The sequence below is a fragment of the Pleurodeles waltl genome, chromosome 3_1, assembly GCF_031143425.1.
Source record: "Pleurodeles waltl isolate 20211129_DDA chromosome 3_1, aPleWal1.hap1.20221129, whole genome shotgun sequence".
In the NCBI taxonomy this organism is placed as follows: Eukaryota; Metazoa; Chordata; class Amphibia; order Caudata; family Salamandridae; genus Pleurodeles; species Pleurodeles waltl.
Genome location: NC_090440.1, coordinates 1332317449 through 1332343157, shown reverse-complemented (window position 1 = coordinate 1332343157; position 25709 = coordinate 1332317449). Strand labels below are relative to the sequence as shown.

Sequence of the window (25709 nt, the reverse complement as noted above, 5' to 3'; positions counted from 1 at the left end):
GACTGGACACCATCCAGATATCTGGGTCAAATGCAGAACAGATTTGAGCCACTATTAACATCTTGAATTTGTCCTTCCAAACTAAAGCAATAAGAGAATTGAGATCCAAGAGGGATCTGAAAACTCAGTTTTTTGAAAGCAAAATTAAATATTGAGTCCAGTATCTTCCCTCTGGCACCTTTGGGGAGCAACAGGTGCACCTCCAGTAGAAAGATGGCCAGGTACCCCTCTGAAATCTGCTCCATGTGGGAGGGATATCAGGCAAGGAGGAAACAAAAGATACAGAATAGCAGTTTTGAGCAATTGGTGTGACAAATTTGTAGGACGTAATGTATCAATCACCCAGGAGGAAATGTTTGATCCTATCTCAGCCACTGAAGGCAGAAATGTTAAGAGACTTGTGCTCTTGCTGACCTACATACTATCTGCTGGATCTGTGTCGGCAGCTCCGAAAGGACTGGGTTGCCAGCTGCATCACTGGTTTTGAAGGCTGCCTCGGTTGATAAACTAGCTACCTTGAGTAGCCTATACATTTTTTTAAGTGGTGCAGACATTGTAAGAGACAACAGCCCCAAGGAATGCACTGTAGTTCTACTAACTTTAAAGCATTACAAAGCATTTTCAGCACCGGATTCCCTGAATGTGGCACACCTGGGCGCATGGTGAAGTGTAGCCTAAGTGGCCCTGTCAGCCGTCACCATGAACAGACCCAGTGCTGCAGCCGCCTCCTGCTGCAGCGGAACCTGATATCACAGACGCTGCCTTCCGGTCCCCCTACATAGGCCAGGTGAGTCCCCAGCCTACGCTTGCTGCACATGGCAGCACCCTCCCCGCTCCATATTCCAGGCGTGCTGGCATGCGCTGCATTTTACCTTATTGGCAAGGCCCTCATCAATCCGGTCCTGGAGGAGGCTATAACAGCTAGAGAGAAGGCATTGCGGCAGCCTCAGCGGAGGGGCACTTCTGAAGGTGTCCTGGAGCAGCAGCTGGGTGTACTGAAATCCCACCGTGCGGGCGTCCCAGCCCCGTTGACATTGTACCTGCCCGTGCTGGCAGTGACCTTGCAGGTTGAGCCCCCTGGTGGATGGAGCTCATGGTCGGCCGCTGCTGACTGCGAGAGGATGTTCGCGGCAGCCTGTGCGTTGGGTGGGCTGCTGGGGCCCTTCACTAATGCCAGTGCCCCTTTCCTGCCCAACGGTGGGACACAAGGTGAGCAGACAGGATGCAACTCTTATTTATGACTGGCCCCTGAGGGGATGCAGGGGATGCCTTGGTGGCATCCCGGACCTTGGGACTCCGCTTGGACCCACGGCCCTTGGCCTTTGTCCTTGCTGGGCGGCACCCGTATCCCCTCTGGCATCTTTGAGGGCACTCATGGCCTGACATTCCCTGGAATTACTGTGGATCTGCCCCCGAGCCCTGGCTGTCTGGGGGCTGGTGTCATTGGTATACCGTGGGTGCTTTGACCTTTTCTGTGTCGCTGACCAACTACTGCCACAACACTCCTGCTGGTTGCCTGTTGCATCAGCTCTAAACCCACGGTCCCTGCTTGTTCTGATTAACGTGGCGTTTCACGTGGTCTGTTGGTGGTCGGCGCCCCAGCCTCTGACATCGCTTTGCACATCTGCATATCGGGTGGTGGGACTTGGGAGCTTGGCCAGCGGCCCGTTTCCCATCTGCACTCTTGCAACATTGGCAGCGGAGGGGTGTCCTCCGTCACAAGTACATTCTGCGGCTGGATGGCATACCCGTAATGGGTAGTACGGATCCCCTACAGCACATCCTCAATTTTGATAAAACCAGATCTGGAGGACCCTGCCAACAAGGACATGCCCACGACCTTGTCCCAGGACATAGCTGCCATGATGGTGGAGCTCAAGGCAGGGTTCCCTGCAATGGAGGGGAGATTCAAAACTATAGATGGCTGCATTAAACTAGGCGAGTGCCTGGATCGCCAGGGGGTTCGATTGGGCACAACGGAGGAGAGGATCTCCAGTCTTGAGGATGGCAGCGCCCCCATGCAGAAACGAATGAAGAAGATGGAGACAGTACTCTTCCTGGCTCAAGAGAGGGGCCCGCTCCAACACCAGGGGCCTCCATTTCCATCTATCCGAATTTCACACCAATAGTCCAGGAGGCCTGACTGAGGTACTCTGATGTCAAAAACACTCTAAAAAAGATAGGGCAGCGGTATGCTATGCTCTATCCAGCCTGCCTTCGGGTGCTATATAAAGGGAAGGTGCAGCTCTTCGACACCCCTTGAAATGTGTCGGCATTCTGCAAAAAAAAAAAAAAAAAACTCAATTAACTCTCATTCTCTCAGCATGCTGGCTCTGATACCAGGAGCCACTCTCCTTCACCAATCTCACTGTGACTTTGATCCTGCCTTTTCTGTTGCATGAGTGCCTGGCCCATGAAGTGCTTATACAACCCTCTTTCTGGAGGTCCCACTGACTTTGAATAACCTGCTGTGTCACCCAAAAAATGGGCTTGCTGTTTTACAATTATTACATATGCTTGCTCTTATTCTTAGGGCCGCTGTCTGCCATGATGGCGTCACACCTCACTGGCAATTGCCACGGTTGTAACTTTGGGATTGTTGTATGTTTTGTTTCATTGGAATGCACTAAATGTTGAGAAATCTAGTATGGGAGGGCATTTGGGGGAACATGTGTTCTAATATTCTTTGTTGATCATGCAAGTTAAGATGTTTGCTTAATACAACACACTACAAAGTCCTCCCCCGTCTTCCATTGCCCATTCATGCCACATCATTTATTATCTCCATGCTCATTGTTCCTTTCTGATCATGGACTGTGGAGTCACTTTCATGTCCTGGAATATATGAGGAATCTATAACCCACTGAAGGGGAAACAAGTGTTCTCTTATTTGACGAGACAATGTGGGGGTAGCCTTCTACAAGAAAAGCACCTGATCCCTTGTAGCGACCCTCCTTTTGCTAAGGCTTGGGGCACACATCGCTATTTCTCATGTTGTAGTTCATATTCCAGGGACACTTCCATTCTAAAACAAACGTATTCCCTTCCTTTTTCAAATCATGCCATTCTGACCCTGAGGGCCGGTATGTCCTTGTGCGGTGCGTTCTGGCTGATCAACCTGTGCTACTATTAAATGTCTACGCTCCTAACGTGGATGATCCTGTTTTGCCCAGGGACTGGCTGCTAAGTTGAAGCGATTTGAAACGACTCATCTGATATTAGGAAGTGATTTCAATATGCCATGTTGCTTGCAGTTCGACTCCACTAGTGCCAAACACAGCGATAAACCCCGGGCTAGAGCCATTCTCCAGAATCTCATTGATACCTATGCATTGCAAGATACCTGGTGATACAGACCACCTAGAGCCTCAGGCTTTACATTCAACTTGGCTCCCAATCGGAATGTACTAGGTTGGACTATTGGTTCCTTTCGCTCAGCACTTATTTATGGGTCACACATATAGATGCCCTCCCCCAAGACTCTTTCGGATTATGTTCTTATTCTTTGGCAGCTGCGGATCCCTTCCGATTGTGACGCAGAGCGCTCCTGGAGGTTTCAAGAAGAAGCCCTTTAGGATCTGGTGTTTCAGGGGGAAAATACTCAAAGCGGTGAATGAGTATTTTGAGCTTAATACTGGCTCGATTGCACAGAGGTGACTTTGTGGGAAGGCTTCAAGGCTCATATTCGTTGAGTGTGCATTTCCAAACATGTTGACATCTCCCAGGATATTAGAGCCCACCTCCAGCATATTGAGTCCAGTCTGCACGACAGACGATGCCGCGCTCAGGCCAGGGACCCTGAACTGCACTGTTACTCTGTATTGCTCAAAGAGTTTCAAGACTTTGCAGATAGAGAGCAGACTTCGCTGGGTAAAAATGCTAGGCTCGTAGGTGTAGGGAAGGGGAGGCTGCACCCTTGCACCGCTCCTTCGCCCCAATCTAATCCAGGGCTACATCACTGAACTGTGGGCAGCAGACAAGAAACGAATCTTGGAGAGCGAGGGTGTACAGATGTAACTTATACAATTCTACAAGGATTTGTACCCCCCGCCACACCCAATCTGGTTTTGTCCCACACTAATCGACTTCCCTCAACCTCTGCACCATCTTTGCAGTATTACATTGGATATCCTCTACTATCCCCTCAGCAGTAGCCCTTTTGGATGCCTTCGACTCTCTGGAGTGACCTTTCCTTAGGGTGGTCCTGGGCTGACTTGGCATCCCTCCACAATTCATCTCCTTAATTATATTATATGCCAACCCCGTGGCTGGTATACGAGTCAATGAATCGCTTACGGATAAGTATTTGGATACTGCGAGGCACCAAATAGGGCGGCCCCTTAGGCCCCCTCCTGTTCATTTGAGCAATGGACCCTTTGGTTCACCATCTACAAGACTTCCATTACCGCAGGGGACTCCAACTTACACATGGCCCCCTCCTCTCATACGCAGACACCCTACTTTTGGTTTGCCATCCCACAGCCAACCTTGCCATGCTTAAGCAGGAAATTGTCCACCATGGCCACTTTTCGGGACTTCAGATTAACTGGTCCAAATCTGAATTATTACCCTTGACAGAAGCCTCGCAACCAGTTCCTGCAGAATTTCCATGCCGGTGGGTCACAGATGATACCAAATGTTTAGGCATCCGCCTACACAGGAACTGATACCAAATACTACAACTTAATTATGGTCCGGCAATGGCCTGGCTGGAGCTGCAGGTGTCGCAATGGATAACACTTCCTTTGTCCATGGCAGGACGGGTGGCCATTATAAAAATGTCCTTACCCCCTTGATGCTTGGCTTCTTCCGCATTCAGCGTGGTCATCTGCTGTGTCTGATTTGGGCCGGGGGGTAGGCCATTGGTTTGATTGGACACCCTGGTGCTTCCCTTAGAGCGTGAGTCCCCGACTTCCAACGTTACGGTTTGATAGCTCAGTGTCCATACTCCTTCCATTTGTTTCATCGGGATGCTTGCATCCCATACCTCAAACTTGAGGGATCAGCTGGCTGCGCTCACGTTCCCAAATTCTTAAAAAGGGTATTCCACTTGACCCTTGTGTCATACAAACGGTATCCACAACGTGTTGGGTGTAGCGTCAGCGGCTTAGAACGCTGGGTGGCGGACCCCCTCTACTCTCCTGCTATCCCTCTTCATAATAACCCCCAGCTCCCACTTACGCACGATGTGTTGGAGCAGTGTACGCTTTATCGCTATAACCTCGCCAGAATGGGGGACATCATTCCAGATGGCCAGGTTTTTCACCCTCCTGGAGACCAGCAGGTACAGAGTGTCACCCATATGGATCTTTTCATCTTTAAGAGATTGCATGCTACCTTTCATTTCCTACATATCTGTTAGCCCCGGAGGACTTCCATCCATTTATGCATGTAATTTTTTGATGTGGAACCAATTGGTTTCCAGACTGTACCAATTATGTCTCGTTATGAGGCCTGACACCACGACCCAGGTGCGGGAGGCTTGGGCAGAGGAGCTGGGATCCCTCATAAATGATAAAATTAGGTCATATTGCTGTTCACAAATATGAGGCACATCAATTAACTACAGACACAAATTACTGCACTTTACATTTCTCAATTTTTGCTATCTATCCCCTGTGGCCATTGCGAGGTTTGATCCTGCCAAGACAGATCACTGTCCCAAATGCAATCAACCGGGTGCTGACTTTGCACATTCCTCCAGAAACTGCCCGGTCCTTCCCAACTATTGGAAGGCTGTTTATATGCATCTCTCTGCTATATTGCATATAGGCCTAGAGCCTAGTACCCTTCAGGCACTTTGGGGGTATAATCGGGACCTCCCTCTGCAAGTGCGTCAACTGGCGTCTATGGCCTTCCTGTTGGCTAAGACGGAGAGTGCACTAACTTAGAGGGACTGCAGGGTGTCTACACTCGCTAACTGCCTTTAAAGCATGACGTTCAGGAATAAAGTCAGTGAACACTATGCCCTCCTGCAGCCCTCCATTTCCTGACCCACTGATATATAGTAACCCTTCCGGGATTATTTTACTATTCATGACTAGTCCCCTTCAGACTAGTTTGTGTCCTGCAGCCCCCTTCCATAAGCTCTATCTAAGATTACACTTTTACCCCAACTATGGGCATAGTTGCATATTGCTCATTTTAGTCTCATTTTGCATAAGTGATGATGTGAGGCGGTGGCTCTGGGAATCTTGTGAACAGCAGAGATGTGACTTATATCAATCAGTGACTGTTGTATGTTATTCTCTAAACATCAATAAAAATAAAGTTTTAAAAAAATGCATTAGATAGAGTTCATCTTTTGCCAAAGAGGCAAAGCCTTCACAGCACCAGAGAACTCAGTAAGTCTCATCCATCTGGGTCAATAAAATACCACACTGAAAACAACTGCCCTGCCAAGGCAAGCTATAGAATCGAAATCTACATAGATAACATACTTGGCTCCATCTTGTCCATTAAGTATCAATAAGCCGGAGGCCTTCATATCTTCCAGGACTGCGTGCAGTTGGCCATGTCCCAGGGGGTTTAATGGGACAATAGGCAGACTGCAAAAACAGATTGGCTGAAGAAAACATGAATTGCCAAATTACACTCCAAATGACTGCCACAAATCCACTGCAGAACAGCTGAAACACAGGCTCTTAAGGGTTCCTGCATGTGAGTCTAGTCACACTCAAAGGAGAGGAGCAACAGAGAATTCCACTGCATAGGAAACTACTTTAAAACCATACAACTCAAGCCAAGGGCCCATATAGACACAAAACCGAGCGGGCTTAGAGAAGACCCTTGAGCTACCCATCAAAGTAAAGGCTTAATAACAGAGGTGGAAGGAGCGACGCAGACCACCTACCCTGTTATCCAGAGAAGAGCAGTGAGGAATGTTTTGGGATTCATGTTATGGCTTCCCGGAGTGGCACTTTTGGTAAGAAAATCCGGGTCACCAGGTACCAGACTGCAACTTCTGGCCACCTGCCTGTTCACAAGTGGGCAATAAACATGTTTATGACCAGTAGCCATCAGAGTATCTGTAAGAGCAACACAAAGGAAATAAAAGCTCAGATTTTCTGGCCCAGAGTGTAGAATTTCTGTCAAACATTTGTTTTAACCTCAATGGAGGGCAGCTATATCGATAGCATCTCGGCTGCCCTCCGAATCGCAATAGCCAATCAGGCACTGTCCTTCATTGGTGGTCCATGTGGTGAGACAAATTCAGTCTTTAGGGAGGCCTCATGCCCACTGGCATTTTATAAACAGACGTATGAGGCATCCTCTGTGTAATGAGTGGGAAGGAAAATGTCACTTACCCAGTGTACATCTGTTCGTGGCATTAGTCGCTGCAGATTCACATGCTGTGCATAGTCCGCCGTCTGGTGTTGGGTCGGAGTGTTACAAGTTGTTTTTCTTCGAAGAAGTCTTTTCGAGTCACGAGACCGAGGGACTCCTCCCACTTTGGTTCCATTGCGCATGGGCGTCGACTCCATCTCAGATTGTTTTCCCCGCAGAGGGTGAGATAGGAGTTGTGTATGCTAATAATAGTGCCCATGCAATGGAATAAATACGTATGTACAAAATTAAGGTTTAATGTAATATATTTACAAATGTACAAATGTTCAAGATCTACTTCTAAATGGCTACAGGCTCCCGGGGAGGAGGGTGGGCGCATGTGAATCTGCAGCGACTAATGCCACGAACAGATGTACACTGGGTAAGTGACATTTTCCGTTCGGTGGCATGTGTAGCTGCAGATACACATGCTGTGCATAGACTAGTAAGCAGTTATCTCCTCAAAAGCGGTGGTTCAGCCTGTAGGAGTGGAAGTAGTTTGAAATAAAGTTCTTAGTATGGCTTGACCTACTGTGGCCTGTTGTGCAGATAACACATCTACACAGTAGTGTTTAGTAAATGTATGAGGCGTAGACCATGTTGCTGCCTTACATATTTCGGTCATTGGAATATTTCCTAGAAAGGCCATAGTAGCACCTTTCTTTCTGGTTGAGTGTGCCTTTGGTGTAATAGGCAGTTCTCTCTTTGCTTTAAGATAGCAGGTTTGGATGCACTTTACTATCCATCTGGCGATACCTTGTTTTGAAATTGGATTTCCTGTATGAGGTTTTTGGAAGGCAATAAATAGTTGTTTTGTCTTCCTAATTTCTTTTGTCCTGTCAATGTAGTACATTAGCGCTCTCTTGATGTCTAATGTATGTAGTGCTCTTTCAGCTATTGAATCTGGCTGTGGGAAGAACACTGGTAATTCCACTGTTTGGTTTAAGTGGAACGGTGAGATAACCTTTGGTAAGAATTTTGGATTTGTTCTTAGAACGACCTTATTTTTGTGTATTTGAATAAATGGTTCTTGTATGGTAAGCGCCTGTATTTCACTTACTCTTCTTAGAGATGTGATGGCAATGAGAAATGCAACTTTCCACGTTAAGTATTGCATTTCACAAGAATGCATGGGTTCGAAAGGTGGACCCATGAGCCTTGTCAAGACAATGTTGAGGTTCCATGAAGGAACAGGTGGTGTCCTTGGTGGTATAATTCTCTTTAGGCCCTCCATAAACGCTTTAATGACAGGTATTCTAAATAGGGAAGTTGAATGAGTAATCTGCAGGTAAGCAGATATTGCTGCGAGATGTATTTTTATGGAAGAGAAAGCTAGATTTGATTTTTGTAAATGTAGTAAATATCCTACTACATCTTTTGGAGATGCATGCAATGGTAGGACTTGATTATTATGGCAGTAACAAACAAATCTTTTCCATTTACTTGCATAGCAGTGTCTAGTGGATGGTCTTCTAGCTTGTTTTATGACCTCCATACACTCTTGTGTGAGGTTTAAGTGTCCACATTCTAGGATTTCAGGAGCCAAATTGCTAGATTCAGCGATGCTGGGTTTGGATGCCTGATCTGTTGTTTGTGTTGTGTTAACAGATCTGGCCTGTTGGGTAGTTTGACATGAGGTACTACTGACAGGTCCAGTAGTGTGGTATACCAAGGTTGTCTTGCCCATGTTGGTGCTATTAGTATGAGTTTGAGTTTGTTTTGACTCAATCTGTTTACTAGATATGGAAGGAGAGGGGGAAAAGCGTACGCAAATATCCCTGACCAATTCATCCATAGAGCATTGCCTTGAGATTGCCGGTGTGGGTACCTGGATGCGAAGTTTTGGCATTTTGCGTTTTCTTTTGTTGCAAATAGATCTATTTGAGGTGTTCCCCAAATTTGGAAGTAAGTGTTCAGGATTTGGGGGTGAATTTCCCATTCGTGGACCTGTTGGTGATCCCGAGAGAGATGGTCTGCTAGCTGGTTCTGTATCCCTGGAATAAACTGTGCTATTAGGCGAATGTGGTTGTGAATTGCCCAATGCCATATTTTTTGTGTTAGGAGACACAACTGTGTAGAGTGTGTTCCCCCCTGTTTGTTTAAATAATACATTGTCGTCATATTGTCTGTTTTGACAAGAATGAATTTGTGGGTTATCATTGGTTGGAATGCTTTCAACGCTAGAAATACTGCTAACAATTCTAGGTGATTTATATGAAACTTTCTTTGATGTACGTCCCATTGTCCTTGGATGCTGTGTTGATTGGGGTGTGCTCCCCACCCTGTCATGGAAGCATCTGTTATCACGTATTGTGGCACTGGGTCTTGGAAAGGCCGCCCTTTGTTTAAATTTGTACTGTTCCACCATAGAAGCGAGATGTATGTTTGGCGGTCTATCAACACCAGATCTAGAAGTTGACCCTGTGCATGTGACCATTGTGATGCTAGGCACTGTTGTAAGGGCCGCATGTGCAATCTTGCGTTTGGGACAATGGCTATGCATGAGGACATCATGCCTAGGAGTTTTAATACCATCTTTGCGTGTATCTTTTGTGTTGGATACATAGCTTGTATCACCTTGTGAAAATTTTGAACCCTTTGTGGACTTGGAGTGGCTATCCCTTTTGTTGTGTTGATTGTCGCTCCTAAGTATTGCTGTGTTTGACACGGCAAAAGGTGTGACTTTGCATAGTTGATGGAGAAACCCAGTTTGTAAAGGGTTTGTATAACATAATCTGTGTGGTGTGAACACTTTGTTAGCGAGTTGGTTTTGATTAACCAATCGTCTAGGTACGGGAACACGTGTATTTGCTGCCTCCTGATATGTGCAGCTACTACTGCTAGACATTTTGTAAAGACTCTTGGTGCTGTTGTTATTCCGAATGGCAGCACTTTGAATTGGTAATGTATTCCTTTGAATACGAACCTTAGGTATTTCCTGTGCGAGGGATGTATCGGTATATGGAAATACGCGTCTTTTAGATCTAACGTTGTCATCTAGTCTTGCTGTTTTAGTAGTGGTATTACGTCTTGTAACGTGACCATGTGAAAGTGGTCTGATTTGATGTAGGTGTTTAGTGTTCTGAGATCTAATATTGGTCTCAGACTTTTGTCCTTTTTCGGTATTAGAAAGTACAGTGAGTAAACTCCTGTGTTCTTTTGTGTTTTTGGTACTAATTCTATTGCGTCTTTTTGCAGTAATGCTTGAACTTCTAGTCCTAGAAGGTCTATATGCTGTTTTGACATATTGTGTTTTCGGTGGGACATTTGGAGGGAGTTGGAGAAATTCTATGCAATAACCATGTTGGATAATTGCTAAGACCCAAGTGTCTGTTGTTATTTCCTCCCATGATTTGTGGAACTGGCTTAGTCTTCCCCCCACTGGTGTTGTGTGAAGGGGTTGGGTGACCTGTGAGTCACTGTTTATTTTGAGGGGTTTTGGGACCTTGAAACTTTCCCCGGTTTCTTGGGAATTGGCCCCCTCTGTATTGGCCTCGAAAGCCACCCCTTTGATATTATCCCTGGTAGGTAGGTGGTCTTGTTTGTGAGGTGCTGGCTTCTGTGGCTTGACCTCGAAACCCTCCTCTGAAAGTTGTTTTGCGAAATGTGCCAAATGTGCCTCTGCCCTGCGGGGAATAGAGTGCGCCCATGGCTTTGGCTGTGTCAGTGTCCTTCTTTAATTTTTCAATTGCAGTGTCCACTTCTGGGCCAAACAATTGCTGTTCATTGAACGGCATATTGAGCACTGCCTGTTGTATCTCAGGTTTGAAGCCAGACGTGCGCAGCCATGCGTGCCTCCTTATGGTCACAGCAGTATTTATTGTTCTTGCAGCTGTATCTGCTGCATCCATAGAAGAACGTATTTGGTTGTTGGAGATATTTTGCCCCTCTTCAACCACTTGTTTCGCTCGTTTCTGGAATTCTTTGGGGAGAAGCTCGATGAGATGCTGCATCTCGTCCCAATGGGCCCTGTCGTATCGCGCTAGGAGTGCTTGCGATTTGGCAATGCGCCACTGATTTGCAGCTTGTGCTGCAACCCTTTTCCCAGCTGCATCAAACTTGCGGCTCTCCTTGTCCGGAGGTGGTGCGTCGACTGATGTCTGCGAGTTGGCTCTTTTACGAGCTGCTCCTACGACTACTGAATCTGGTGTCAGTTGTGATGTAATAAAAGCAGGCTCTGTAGGCGGTGCCTTGTTTTTTTTCTCCACCCTTGGAGTTATTGCTCTGCTTTTAACAGGCTCCTTGAAAATCTGTTTAGCGTGCCTTAGCATTCCCGGGAGCATGGGAAGGCTTTGATAATGGCTGTGGGTGGAGGACAGGGTGTTAAAGAGGAAGTCATCCTCAATAGGCTCCGAATGTAGAGATACATTATGAAATTCGGCTGCCCTAGCTACCACCTGTGCATATGCTGTACTGTCCTCAGGTGGTGAGGGTTTAGTTGGGTACGACTCTGGACTATTGTCAGATACTGGAGCATCATAGAGGTCCCATGCTGCCTGATCATCCTGGCTCATGGTGGTATGAGCTGGTGATTGTGGTGGAGTCTGTGCCGGTGAGACATGAGTTGACTGTGGTGGAGAGGGTGGTGGAGTTACCCTCTTTACCACCTTTGCTTGTGGTGGCTTGTCTTGTTGCTGGAAGTCAAGTTTCCTTTTCCTTCTGATTGGGGGAAGAGTGCTGATTTTCCCTGTACCCCTTTGGATAAAGATCCGCTTTTGCGTGTGATCTACCTCTGTAGTTTGTAATTCCTCCTCAAATCGGTGTCTTTTTAGTTGGGAGGACAATGATTGTTCCTCTGAGTAGGAACTGGTTTTTGGTTCGGTTGCCGGGTGTTTTGGCACCGAAACCGTGTCTTTAGTTGTTTTCGGCTCCGACGAGATCTCTCTTTTTCGGTGTCTTGGCCTCTCGGTGCCGACCATCTTCGGTGCCGCTATCTCTGTGCCGAGCAGCTTCGGTGCCGCTGTCTCTGTGTCGAGTAGCTTCGGTGCCGCTGTCTCTGTGTCGAGTAGCTTCGGTGCCGCTGTCTCTGTGTCGAGCCTTTTCTGCACCACTCTCTCGGTCCAGAGAGTGTTGCGTGCCTGTGTCTCGACCCGAGTCGGACGACTTCGGCACCAGCTCGCCCTTTTTCGGTGCCGATGGACGGTCACCTACTTTATGGGTTATGCCATGGCCTGTTGGCAGTGGCGTCCCCTGGGCTTTGTCTGTTTTCTCGTGTGATCTTTCTTTCGACGTCTTACTCACGGTTGGTTGCTCGTCGACGTCGAATTCTTCGGAATCCGAATCGTGGATGGAGAAAGTTTCTTCTTCTTCCTCCTCCTCGAACCCTTGTTGTCCTGTCGGCGTGGAAGCCATCTGCAACCTCCGGGCTCTTCGGTCCCTGAGCGTTTTTCTCGACCGAAACGCGCAACAGGCCTCACACGACTCTTCCTTGTGCTCGGGGGACAGGCACAAGTTACAGACCAAATGTTGGTCTGTATAAGGATATTTACTGTGGCATTTAGGACAGAATCGGAACGGGGTCCGTTCCATCAGTCTCGATGTCGCACGCGGTCGGGCCAACCAGGCCCCGACGGGGGATCGAAAATACCCCGAAGGGGTACCGGAGCTCTATAAGGCTCTGTGTCGATTTGCCCTAACTATCCCGATACCGAACTAAACAATACCGACAAATTTTCCGTTGATTCGGACTAACTTTCCGACCCGAAACACGGAGCGAAAAGGAACACGTCCGAACCCGATGGCGGAAAAAAAACAATCTAAGATGGAGTCGACGCCCATGCGCAATGGAACCAAAGTGGGAGGAGTCCCTCGGTCTCGTGACTCGAAAAGACTTCTTCGAAGAAAAACAACTTGTAACACTCCGACCCAACACCAGACGGCGGACTATGCACAGCATGTGTATCTGCAGCTACACATGCCACCGAACGCATGCTTTCCATCCGCATCATCATCGCCACTGTGGAACGCAGCCTGCAGAGTCTTTGTTGATAGCTGTCATGTGGAGCGGTAGAGCCAAAGGATTGTAGTCTGGCTCCATGACTGCCAGATGAACAAGTTACTTATTTTCAGTAACACCTTCTCTGGTAGAAACAATATCTAGTTGCAGATTCCTTACCATTGGATTCTTCCCATGCATCAGATGGACCTGGAAGATTTTCGTAAGCAATCCCCAAGCGTGCCGTTAGGTGGCGTCGATCGGCTTGGCGTCCGTTGTCTGCACCGGATATGACATCACTGATCCTATATAGGTGCCACCTCGGCGCACTGAAGTCAGTTTCTTTTCACAACTTCACACAGCAGAAGCAGAGAGCCATAAAGAAACTGACTACTGGTGCGTCAAAACTAAGGTGCTTAAGGGGGATTCCCTGCACCCAATCAGGTCGCAGAGCAGTAAGGATAGGTGGGTCGGTAAGAAAGTTGCAATTACATATTTTCTTTACCAAATAAGGCGCTACCGAAGGTAAATAACTTGCTCATCTGATAGACACTTCTAGTTGCAGATCCCTTACCTCTGAATAGATACCCAAGCAATACCATACCGGGAGGTGGGTCTGCGAACCAAGATCATACTAAAAAGTCTTGCTGGATGTAACAGGCAAAGTACCCGCCCCTATGGACCCAAATGTCTAGGCAGTAGGGTTTGGTACCCGTATACAAGGATCACCGTGTTGCCGCCTGACATGTCAAGAGCAGTAACCCTGCCTGCTAATGCAGTGGTCGCAGCTGTAGCTTGGGTAGGAGCACACAAACCCTCAGGGGGTTGCTTTTAGGCCAGTGAATAGCAGATATTAATGCAGAGTAAAACCCATCTGGATATGGTCTGCTACTGCACAGCCCAACTTTTTCTTCGCACTCAAATAACCTACAAAGAGTTGGACATCAAGCTGTAATTCTTTTACAACGCCAATGCTCTTTTTGGGTTCTGGCGGTGGAGTCTCGCCTCTCCCTTACAAGGATGTAGGGGTGCATACTAAGTAGGCAAGGTGATGGATTGGCCCACATGAAAGGGTGTACCCACTCTTCACAAAAAGGAGGCCCTAGTGCAAAGCACCACTTTGCCAGACTAGATGAAAAGGTAGGGCAGCTAAGATGACAATGCCTGCAGCTCATTCACCCTCCGGGCAGATGTAGGAGCCACAAGGAAGGCTTTTTTCAAAGTGAGATGCCATTTGAGGACAACTGGGGAGTGCTCATCAGAAAAGTCAAAACCAAACTCAGATCCATTAGGGCATAATGAATGGGGATGGAAGAAAGATATCTATAAGACCTTGGAGAAACCTATGTACAATAAGACATTTAAACAAAAAAGGTTGATCAGGGAACCTCAAAAAAGCAGATACAGCACACAGATAACCTTTGAGAGTGCCCATAGCAGGGCCCTGCTGGGCAAGCGAAAGGATTCTATATGACCTGTGCTTCAAATTTCTTCCAACAACAGGCGTATACTGTGTTGGTGAAGGGACAGCTGGCTGCTATGGCTGCAAAGATTAGGTTATAGACTTCGGGAGGAAGATCAAAAGCTGTCAAGTGTCACCGCTCAATCTTCACACAAGAAGGTGGAGAGTGCACATGTTTGGCTGTAGATCCTACCCTACTGCTGCGACAGAAGATCATCCAAAAGGGGCAGTCTGATCGGAGGATCGATGGGCATGCTCAGGAGCTTGTGATACCTGACTCTTTGTGCTCAGTCTGAAGCCACCAGGATTATTCGGGCCAGTCGTTCTTGATCTTCTTGAGAACTCTGGGCAGAAGAGGTATAGGCAAAAAGGCGTACAGGAGGCCTGACTTCCACTCGAGATGAAAAGCGTCTGAGCGACTGCCGTCTTAGAAAATCCAACACACAAAACTGCAGACACTGTGCATTCTTTGCAGAGACAAGCAGATCTAACCAAGGCTCTCCCCACTGCTAACAGAGACCTTTTGCCACCTCGAGGTGGAGACGCCATTCATGATGTGCTATGCATTTTCAACTGAGTTTGTCTGCTCTACTGTACAAAGAGCCAGCCAAGCGTTGAACAACCAGGGACATGCCCTGCTGTTCCAGCTGCGACCAGAGGCACAAAGCCTCGTAACAAAGGGTCCACAACCACATGCCGCCCTGCTTGTTGCAGGACCACGTGGCGGTGGTGGTTTTGTTCACGAACACCTGCACCATTTTTCCCTTGATAGAGGGAAGAAATGCTTTCAATGCTACCCCGAACATATGGAGCTCCAACAGGTTGATGTGGAGTCCAGATTCTGCTGGAGACCAGATGCCTCAGATCTCCCCCTCGCCCAAATGGCCACCCCATCCCAGGAGCGACGCATCTGTTACTACTGACAGATCTGGTCGGGGAAGGGAGACAGATCTGCCTCTGACCCAATTGCGGGCCGTGCACCACCACTGTAGATTTTGGGCAGTTCCCTCTGAGATCTGGACCTTGTCAAAGAGATTCCACTGATGCAGCACACACTGGAAACTACAGGTCTCACTACAGAGCCCGCATATGCCATCTGGCATGTGTCACCAGCAGGATGCAGGAGGTCATGAGGACCAGCAGCCTCAGTCACGCTCATTGAAATCAAGGATAGGGGCTGGAATATCTATAGCGGAGTCTGAATAAGCCCGTAACTGCACTGGGTCCAGAGCAGTTCCGATGAAAGGGAGCATCTGAGAGGGAGTCCGGTGTAACTCTGGCACATTTATAGTGAACTCCAGCTAATGCAGGAGCTCTACCATAGTCTGAAAGTGGAAGAGGACAGTCTGGGGAGAGCCTACCTTCAACAGCCAGACTTCGAGAAAGGGGACAACTGAAACCCCTGATTTTTAAGCCACAATCACCACCATCATCTTGGTGAACACCTGAGGGGCAGTGGTAAGGACAAACAGGAGCAGGGTGAACTGTAAGTGCTTGTGGCCTACCGTGAACTGCAAGTAATGTCTGTGGGCAAGCAGGACGGGGAAATGAAAATAAGCATCCTGCAAGTCCAATGCTACCATCCAGTCTCCTGGGTCCAGGCATATAGGGCCAGAGCCAAAGTGAGCATCGTGAACTTCTACTTTTTGAGGAAAAGATTGAGGGACCGAAGGTCTATGATATGGTGGAGGCTCTTGTCCTTTTTGGGGACCAGAAAGTAGCAGGAATAGCAACCATGACCTACATCTGGCACAGAAACACACTCTATGGCTCCATTGGCCAAGAGAGACTTAAATTCTTCATGGAGAAGGAACAAGTGATCCTCAGTTATCCGATCGTAGGATGGTGGCCTGAATGATGGGGTAGTCTCAAAGGGGAGGAAGTAACCTCTTCGGACTATCTGCAAAACCCACCTGTCTGAAGTGACAGATTGCCAGTGGAGCAGGTATTGGTTAATCTTGCCGCCAACTGGCGGGGACGAGTCAGACTAAGAAGGCTTAGAGGCTGCTGCAGAAAAAGGGCGGAGGACTGAACACACCGCTGTCCACCTGATCCACGAGGTCCGTTGATCCTGTGCCCTCAGCCACACAGAGGCTGGGCAGCACATGCAGAACAGTGGTTGGTCAGAAATGGACGCGGTTGGCGGCTCCTTCCATAGCCAAAAAAGGGGGGGGGGGGGGGAACCCCATAATGTAGGGGATGAAGGGCTGCCGCGACGCCCAAGGACCTGGCCGAAGCACGAGAATACGTGAAGTGCTGAAGCACAGTCTTCTTAGTATCTGAAAAGACAGGTGCCATCAAAGGGCATGTCCATCAAGGTAACTTGGACATCCTCTGAAAAGCCAGACTTCCTCAGCAAGGCATGGAGCCTCAGGGCCACTGTCAATGAAACTGCTTTGCCCAGTGAGTTGGTCATGTTCAGTCTGCAACTTTGCTGCATCTCTCATCGACAGCAGCCAGAGAGTACAGCCTGGGCCTCCTTCAGGACCTGTGGCAGCAATTGCGCAACCGTGTCCCACAGCACCTGTGAATAACAGCCCAAAAAGCATGCTGTGTTCTCAGGCTGCAAAGCAAGACTGGTGGTAGAAAACATTTTCTTTCCAGGTGAGTCCAACCTTCTTGGGGATGGGTTTCTAAAGGGTCCAGCGACCCCTCACATTCATCCCAGAGGCCTAGCCCATAGTAAAACGGCTCTGGATCAGAGCTAGGAGGCAAGCGTCCTGAGGCATCAGAGTCATACGACACCCATTCGGCTCTGTGTCTAAGTCAGGGATCACAAAGGGGATGGCGCCGGGAGTGTCGGGACTGGCTTCAGTGAAGGTCAGGGAGGTACGACCAGTGCTGGTCCAGACACAGACCTGGATCCCTGGGTGCCCCCTTGGTGCCAATGCTCCCGGCACGGAACCCAAAGGGGTCCCTTCCAACTCCATGGGGCCCCAAAGGCACTCCAGCAGTGTTGGGCTGCCCAAAAATGAGGTACATGACCTTGTAAGTCTGAGTTGGGCAGGGGTTTCTCCGGAACCTCGGGGAGGTGCAGAGTTGGCCTAAGCATATGTTCCGCTGAATGGAGCCCACAGCATCGGATGAGGAGAAATCAAAAGAACGCTTTGACTTCTTGGACTTCTTCTTATGCCTCAACTTACCCTATGGCCCTGAGGACTTGTAGTGGGACGATGAAGGACTCCGCAATTAATCCCGGGACCTTCATCTCGACGGAGATCTCAACTTGCCAAGAAGAGTGTTGGGCCGCCATCAGCTTCAGGGATCACTCCCTCAAAGACTTCGGATGGATGGCCTGAAGCACAGCTTCAGATTGTGGTCACGCTCCAGGCACCACAGGCAAACGAGGTGCTCATCTGTCATGGACATTGCACGATGACAGGAGCCTCAGGGCTTGAAGCTGGCCTTTCTGGACAACATTCTCAGAGCACCAGGAGGAGTGAAAAATGCTAGACAAAAAGTGACTAGGGATAGCTCTTTTAGGATTAGTGCTTTCTGGTGCAGAAAGAGAAGAACTGACGTCAGAGCATCAGGGTGGCACCTATAAAGGAACCCAATGTCATAACCAGGGTGTACGATGCGACAATGGAAACAGAGTTGATCAATGCCACCTAACAGCATAAAAGGATACTGCTCAGGAAAATCTTCCAGGCCCAGTCTGACGCCTGGAAAAAAACCTCAAAGAATCTGCAACTAGAAGTCTCTATCGGATGTGCTTTGTAATTTTGTAGTGTGACAATCAAGCTTGGGGCGGACGTCAATTCGGGATCTGGCATAAGCATCAGAACCCAATCATCTTCCTACAGCATCTGCACCAGCATGGACTGTGAGCCAGTGTGGAAGTCTGTACCAAAGTCAGTACGGGCCAAGAAGTGGGTCCCAAGGGATCAGATGTCACTAGGGGAGGACACGATGATGGTAAGCCAACTGGAGACCCCGTAGTCCCATGTGGTCTGACCGATGGCCAGAAGGAGTCAGAAGCACACTGGATATATGCAGCATGGCCTTTTTGAATACCTCTGCAGGGTGAACAACAACTCCGGAAACTCAAGTGCTTGGAGATGAGCTGAGGGACCAGCTCAATAAAGGGCAACCTCAACTGAGTGATACTTGCATCTTGACACCCTTGCTCCTTCAAGTCTGGTGGATGGGGTTCAAATCCTGATTTGCTTTTTTATGGATGCATTTGGACTTGACTTACCAAAGACTAAGCAGGAAGTGGAATAGTCACAGGAGGGACACCCAGATTGTGACAGAATCTGGGCCCATGACTTTGAACACAAGCAGAACCTGTATGAAGGCAGTGACTTCTTTTTGCGCTCATCATGCATCGACTCCCAGACTTAAATTGCCTACGGATGAATGAAATTGCATTTTTCACATGACTTAAAAGCCCAGGTGCCAGAGACAATTCATGATGATCCATGACCTATGTATGGTGTCACGACGTGGCTTAAATTCAGCCATCTTCAGATGGAACATGGTCTCTAACATACTGTTTGAAGTTTAAAAGTTGTCAGAAAAGATACAAATTCTGGGACAGAACTCTTGATCAGCATTGAAAAGCACGGAAAGAAAGGAACTGATGTCTATATACAGGGATGGCATTTATATGCCGGTCAGCCCAGTCACTTCTGGAGCAGTATGGAGGTAACGTGGATGCACATGATGCAATCATTTATGCACAAGTCAGCACTGTTAAGCAAAATCTCGGGATCCAGTCTGGCACCTGGGGAATATTCTAAGATGAGGAATCTGCCTTTAGAAATATCCTTCAGAAAAGGAAGAACTTCTAACAGCAACAAATGGGAAAATTCATAACTGCAAGAAACTTACAAAACAACTGAGTTAATCTTGAGGTGCACAGCTTGGGAAGCCTTGAATTTTAAAAACATCGCCTGCACCAAACGCTTACAGACTTTCAGCATGGACAAAAATAATTAAAAACAAATATTTCAGAACACCTGATTCACAGGAAAAAACATATGTAAAGGTGTTTTTTTCCAGTAAACCACAATCTCTGCTTCTTGGCAGAGTCTTTTGAAAAACCCAGCTCAATCTCAGCATCGTGTCTTGACCAACAAAGGACTACCTCATTGACTTTCATGAGTCCTGGAATTAAGTTGTTGTGTAACATTCAAACAATGAAGTCTTCTGAAGGTCTCAATCTGTATCTAGCTAGAAGCACTACTGCAGTATTACTGATTACATTTTATATTTAGCAGCTTAACCTAATATACTGTTACATTTAATAGATTGTCCTGTATCTGGACATTAATTTCCTTAGATCACAATCTATATTAAATTATCGTTATACCTTGAATTCACCCACAACTTCTTTCAGAGTAAAAGCCTTGGCCTCAGCCCACCTATTATAAAGAAAGCCAATATTATTGCAGAAAAAATGCCTTTCCTCACTTTTGTTACTAACTTTGTACTATTCTTTTGGAAGCTTTGGGAGCATACTGAAACACACCTCTTCCAACTATACCTATATTCTACTACGGATAATTATGTTAACATTCTCTGCTGTATTTACAGAGTGCCTAGCTATGAAGGCATAAAGCTATAAGAAAATTAAAATGTATGAACACCAAAGCTTGCAGAGTAAGTCACCAAATTTCCTGTATATGTATTTGGAAGACTGCTAGAAGGTGTCAGATTAATTTCTGTGTTCTAGAAAGCATACCTTACACAGGGATATAGAGATGACATTATACAATCTATTATGTGTGCATATCTAAAACGTTACTCAACAATATAACTGACACATTAGGACAGCTTAAGGTCTGACGGGCTACAGATTTGGGGACGAAAGGTAAGGCAGAACAGGAGGAAGCGCTCAAATACCCTAGGGAAGCAGCTATAAGAATGGGGTTCAGGTTAGTACCAATAAACATTATCCACAGAACATTCTACTGAAGAATTCAAATGGTTACATTTGGTAGGACAGACTAATCTGTACTTCAAGGATGTGGACCTGTGGAATATTTTGCCGTATCCTATGAGAATGTGTTCATTTCAAAACCTTTTTGGGAAGGGATCCGGTGCAGTCTGTCACAAGTGATGAAACTTTCTCTAAGTGATGAGGCATAACTTCTTTTATTATGTGGAACTATGGCTATACTTCCAGAAACACACAACTACTATATGACGTAGGCCTGATGGTACTAGGACTCAATACTGCCCGCAAGTTGGCAGCCGTAGATCTTCCTAGGATACATCCTAGGAAGTATAGAGTGGAGCATGGCTGCAGGAAAAATGAGTTTATGGGCAAGACGTAGATGCTAGAGGAAATTTGGGGCAGTCGTGGGGCAACCAAAGACCTCAACTGAACCTTCGGTCTTTGTATGTGTAGTTTGAGTCTTGGCCTTGCTAGTCAGAAGCACTAAATTGGGGAGGATGTAATGGTCTTATTTTGAAATCTGTCTTTTATAATGCGCTTTTATCTTCCACTATGCACCACTGTTAGCAACATTCTGTAAACATTTACTACTTTGAGAATAAAAACGATTAAATTAATCTATTTAGCTAATGAGAGAACCAGCAAGTGATCTACAAGACAGGCCACTGACCAATAGAAAATCACCTCAGTGAAGAGAAACAATTAATATGTTTGGTATTTTTAACTTGAGATGTTACATGGCTCGAATGGTATCAAGGTATTAATACAGTAAATGATTCCTTATATTGCTGAAAGTATTGTATATTCACATAGTATAATAGGTGAGAGTTTTAAAATCCACTTTAAATCAAACTGCAGACCAATTTGAACTAATTACACAATTCTTTAAGGATTCATGGTTAGCGGGTACAATAAGACAATGAAACAGATGTTAGTAGGTACATTCTAATCACTAAAATTCCTTTTCTGTCAGTTAGCCTTCTCTCGACCAAACGTTCGGTGACAGAACGAAAATGGTGAATGTATTTATTTAGTACTTTAATGAAGTTTGCAACTCCATCACAAGCTAATACCCCAATTACGGCTTAACACATTATGTTAATTAAAATTCTAAATACTGTCTCATTTTACTAAGCAGTTATTTCAAAACCATAATTAAAAATACGATATATGTACTTTGCTATGACAGCATGCTTTTTTCTACCTATATTTTGTTGACCATCAGCATGTACAAACTAGATGTTCAAATATAAAAAAAAAAAAGATGGCTCAGCATTTTTATATGAAAAAAACATCCACTTTAAACATGGTCTTACCAGCGACGAATGACTCATCCAATCACTTGTGACTTATTTAAGAGGTATAGGCCCTCATTACGAGCCTGGCGGTCTGTGACCGCCAGGCTCGCGGTTGGCGGGAGCACCGCCGACAGCCTGGCGGTGCCCCTTAGGGCATTCTGACTGCGGCGCTTTGGCCGCGGTCAGTGCAGGAAAACCGGCGGTCTCCCGCCGGTTTTCCGCTGCCCGTCAGAATCCTCCAAGGCGGCGCAGCATGCTGCGCCGCCTTGGGGATTCTGACACCCCCTACCGCCATCCTGTTCCTGGCGGTTCGCCCGCCAGGAACAGGATGGCGGTAGGGGGTGTCGCGGGGCCCCCGTAAGAGGGCCCCGCTTGTATTTCACTGTCTGCATAGCAGACAGTGAAATACGCGACGGGTGCAGTAGCACCCGTCGCACCTTCCCACTCCGCCGGCTCGATTACGAGCCGGCTTCATGGTGGGAAGGTCGTTTTCCCCTGGGCTGGCGGGCGGCCTTTTGAAGGCCGCCCGCCAGCCCAGGGGAAAACTCAAAATACCCGCCGCGGTCTTGCGACCGCGGTACGGTATTTTGGCGGCTCCCGCCAGGCGCGCGGTCACCGCGTCCGGCGGGAGTCGTAATGACCCCCATAGTCTTTGAATTATAAAACAAAAGCACATGACAAGCACAAGAAAGTTTCACATTTTTACAATGCATGCTGGATTAATAATTACAAATTAAAAGTAAAAATAAATAACTGAATGTGTGGATGTTTTTGTGATTTCCATTGTTCTGCTCATTGATCATACCTCCTCCCAGAGACCAATGCACCACACAATACTTATTAACATCAGAAATGTTCTAACATATAAAAGTATGTTTAATGACCAGTGCATCTCAAGCCAAACCCAATGTTCTAAATCAGTGGTTCCCAACATTTTAACTTCTGTGGACCCCCACTTTATTATTATTAGAACCCGGGGACCCCCACTGAATCATTATTGGAATCCGGGGACCCCCCCACTAAGTCAACTCTGAAAGCTGGGGACCTAATCTATTAATATCATTTAATTTTCTAAGCAGTCGCGGACCCTCGGAGGAGGCTTCGCAGACCCCCAGGGGTCCACGGACCACAGGTTGGAAACCACTGTTCTAAATTATAACAAGGCACTATATAAAGCTAAAAGAACTATACACCAATTAAGATGTTTATCAAATACATACATGATGGGATGATAAACTGCGGTTCTGTGTTTCCAGCATATCCCAGTTTTGTATACCTAAAATGAAAAAAAATTAAAAAGAGATTATATTTAGCTAACAATTAACACTTGCCAAGAGCAAAGGCTTCGATGGTAACACGGGGTGAGGGCAAGGAGCGACGCGTAAACATAAGCATGCTGCTTTCTAACCAATCTAAACAGACCAAAGTAACATCGTGACAGAGTAATGAGGATTCAAACAGTGCTACCGACAGGTCTATTTTTAAAAAGGAATCCAAGTCACACGATGCTAAGCAACAGCAGTATTGTTAGTATTCACTTCTTAAATCACAGTGGAGGAGGCTGTTCACAAAATGTCAAGCAGTCTCTTTGTAAGAAAAAAAAGCCGACTGCACAAACTAGTTCTTTTCTTTTATCAACGCGTTTTTTGCAGCTAGGTTTAGTTGTATAACTGTTAAAGTGTAGTGCTCCAAACTGGGGACACCACTTAATATGACTGTTTGCGACAGGCAGAAGAGGCTGTAGAAGGAAGCATTTGAAAATGCCCTAGAAGATGGAGGCTCTACAAATCGCTTTGCCAGCAAAAAATAAATATTTTTCCCTTCGCTTTAGCATACATGAACTGATGCAACCGAATAAGAGCACGGATAATGCAAATGTGAAAAATAGAAACATCTAATAAGAACAGAAATATTCATTGGGTTTATGTAAAGCCACAAATGTTTCCTGAAAGAAGCAAAACTGAAGATAAGTGGGGGGAATCCCCAATAAATAAGCTTTTTGTGTGCCTTGGGATAGCCATATTTAACCCTACAAAAAGTGTGTACAGTTTTAGAATGCGATTCGGGGTCAAAATGATGAATGGTGATACATACGTGTGGATAATAATGGAAGAACACTACTACTCCTTGAATTCTACCAATTAGCATGTTAAAAGAGAGAGAGAGAGAGAGAGAGAGAGAGAGAGAGAGAGCTAGAGAGACAGAGAGACATATGGACCGATACAGAGAGCTAGTGATAGAGTTGGCAATAGAGATGGATAGAGAGAGAGAGATACATTGTGATAAACAGATGAGCGAGAGAGATATATGCCCTGGTAAGTTAAAACAATGATTCACCGCGGACAGCAGCATTTCATAATGAGCTGGTTTAGAAAATGCAGCCACGTAGGATGAGAAGCACTGTAGATGAAATGAGCAGGCAAACAAGCAGCTTGTTTACCTGAAGAGCTGTAGTATCCTCTTAAGAAACATTAAAATAAAAAAGGTGAGGAATAGAAATGAAAAGGGTACTATAAAAAGGAGAAACCTGAAAAGTAAGGAACAAGCAAACCATCCCAGACATTATATAAGGCAATCTCATTTTCAGGTGGGTGTACACGTGGGCAGAAAATGCCATCATTTACAGGGCAAGAGAGCCAATGCCTGAGGTGGACTGAACCATTACCCCACACAGTACATTGTCATGGATGGAAGTAGAGTTAAAAGGACACTGAGGCTGACCAAAGGAAAAACAAAGCTGACCAAAATGTCCTCTAAGTATCTATATGGATTTATGGATTTATATATATGGATGTATTATTTAATGATCATTTTACTAGAAGAATGTGACAGACATCTAAGAAGAGATTCTAACAAGAATAATTACAGTACAAATATCCTTCTATAGAGTTAATACCAACACCAAAATCCTTTCCTACAAAGGCAATGTGGCATTTCATCTAACAAAATACAGATTGGTATGATTTAATGGAGAGAAATAACAATCAATCCATAAACTTCCAAACACACTAAAACATCTTATCCCACGGCAAGCAAGAGGACATTTGATAATTTTAGGTTTTGATTTTCCATTTGGGCCATGAGAGCTTGTCTAACTCCCAAAATCGTCCCACTTTAAAATGGTGAGGGCTGCACTTTTTGGACTTGTGGAAATTTGAAAACGAAACATCTGGGTGAGTCCAGAGTGGTGTGCTTCACATGCACCCCGCACCATTTTCTTACCTACAATGCCCTGCAAACCCTCAACTTTGCTGGAAATCACACATTTTTATGATGGAACCTTCCGGAATCTACAGGAATCCACAAGATTCCTACCACTCAGCATTGTTGCATCTATAAAAACCTGCCCCACTTGTCAGCCTAAAAACATTTTTTTTTTCCAAACTGCTCTTTTGGACCCGCTTTGGTTCCCCCTCATTTTTTACATGTATTTGGCTCTTCCCTGTCACAGGCACTTGGCTCACCCACTTAAGTGAGATCATTTTTACCAGGAGACTGAAGGGAACATTGGGTGCTAAGAAATTCGTGCTGGTGCGGAGACCCCACACAGAAATGTTGAAAAAATGTCATTTTTTTAGCTAAAATGTGAGGTCTGCTGAGGATTCTGGATAAGAAAACACTAGAGGATCCACCCAAGTCACACCTCCCTGGATTCCCGTGGGTGTCTCGTTTTCAGAAATGCTTAGGTTTGGTAGGTTTCCCTAGATGGCTGCTGAGCCCAGGATCAAAAACACAGGTGCCCTACCCCCGCAAAAACTGGTGGTTTTGTATTTGATCATTTTG

At 46.3% G+C, this 25709-nt stretch overlaps 1 protein-coding gene across 1 annotated transcript in view; it reads right to left on the bottom strand.

Annotated features, from left to right (window-relative positions):
• Positions 1-25709, bottom strand: part of ACTR3 (actin related protein 3) — a 220709-nt gene that overhangs the window by 154307 nt on the left and 40693 nt on the right. Inside the window, exon 2 of the mRNA XM_069224689.1 lies at positions 23147-23202. Within this exon, the coding sequence (XP_069080790.1) occupies positions 23147-23202 (56 nt within the window). The remainder of the gene's footprint in view (positions 1-23146; positions 23203-25709) is intronic.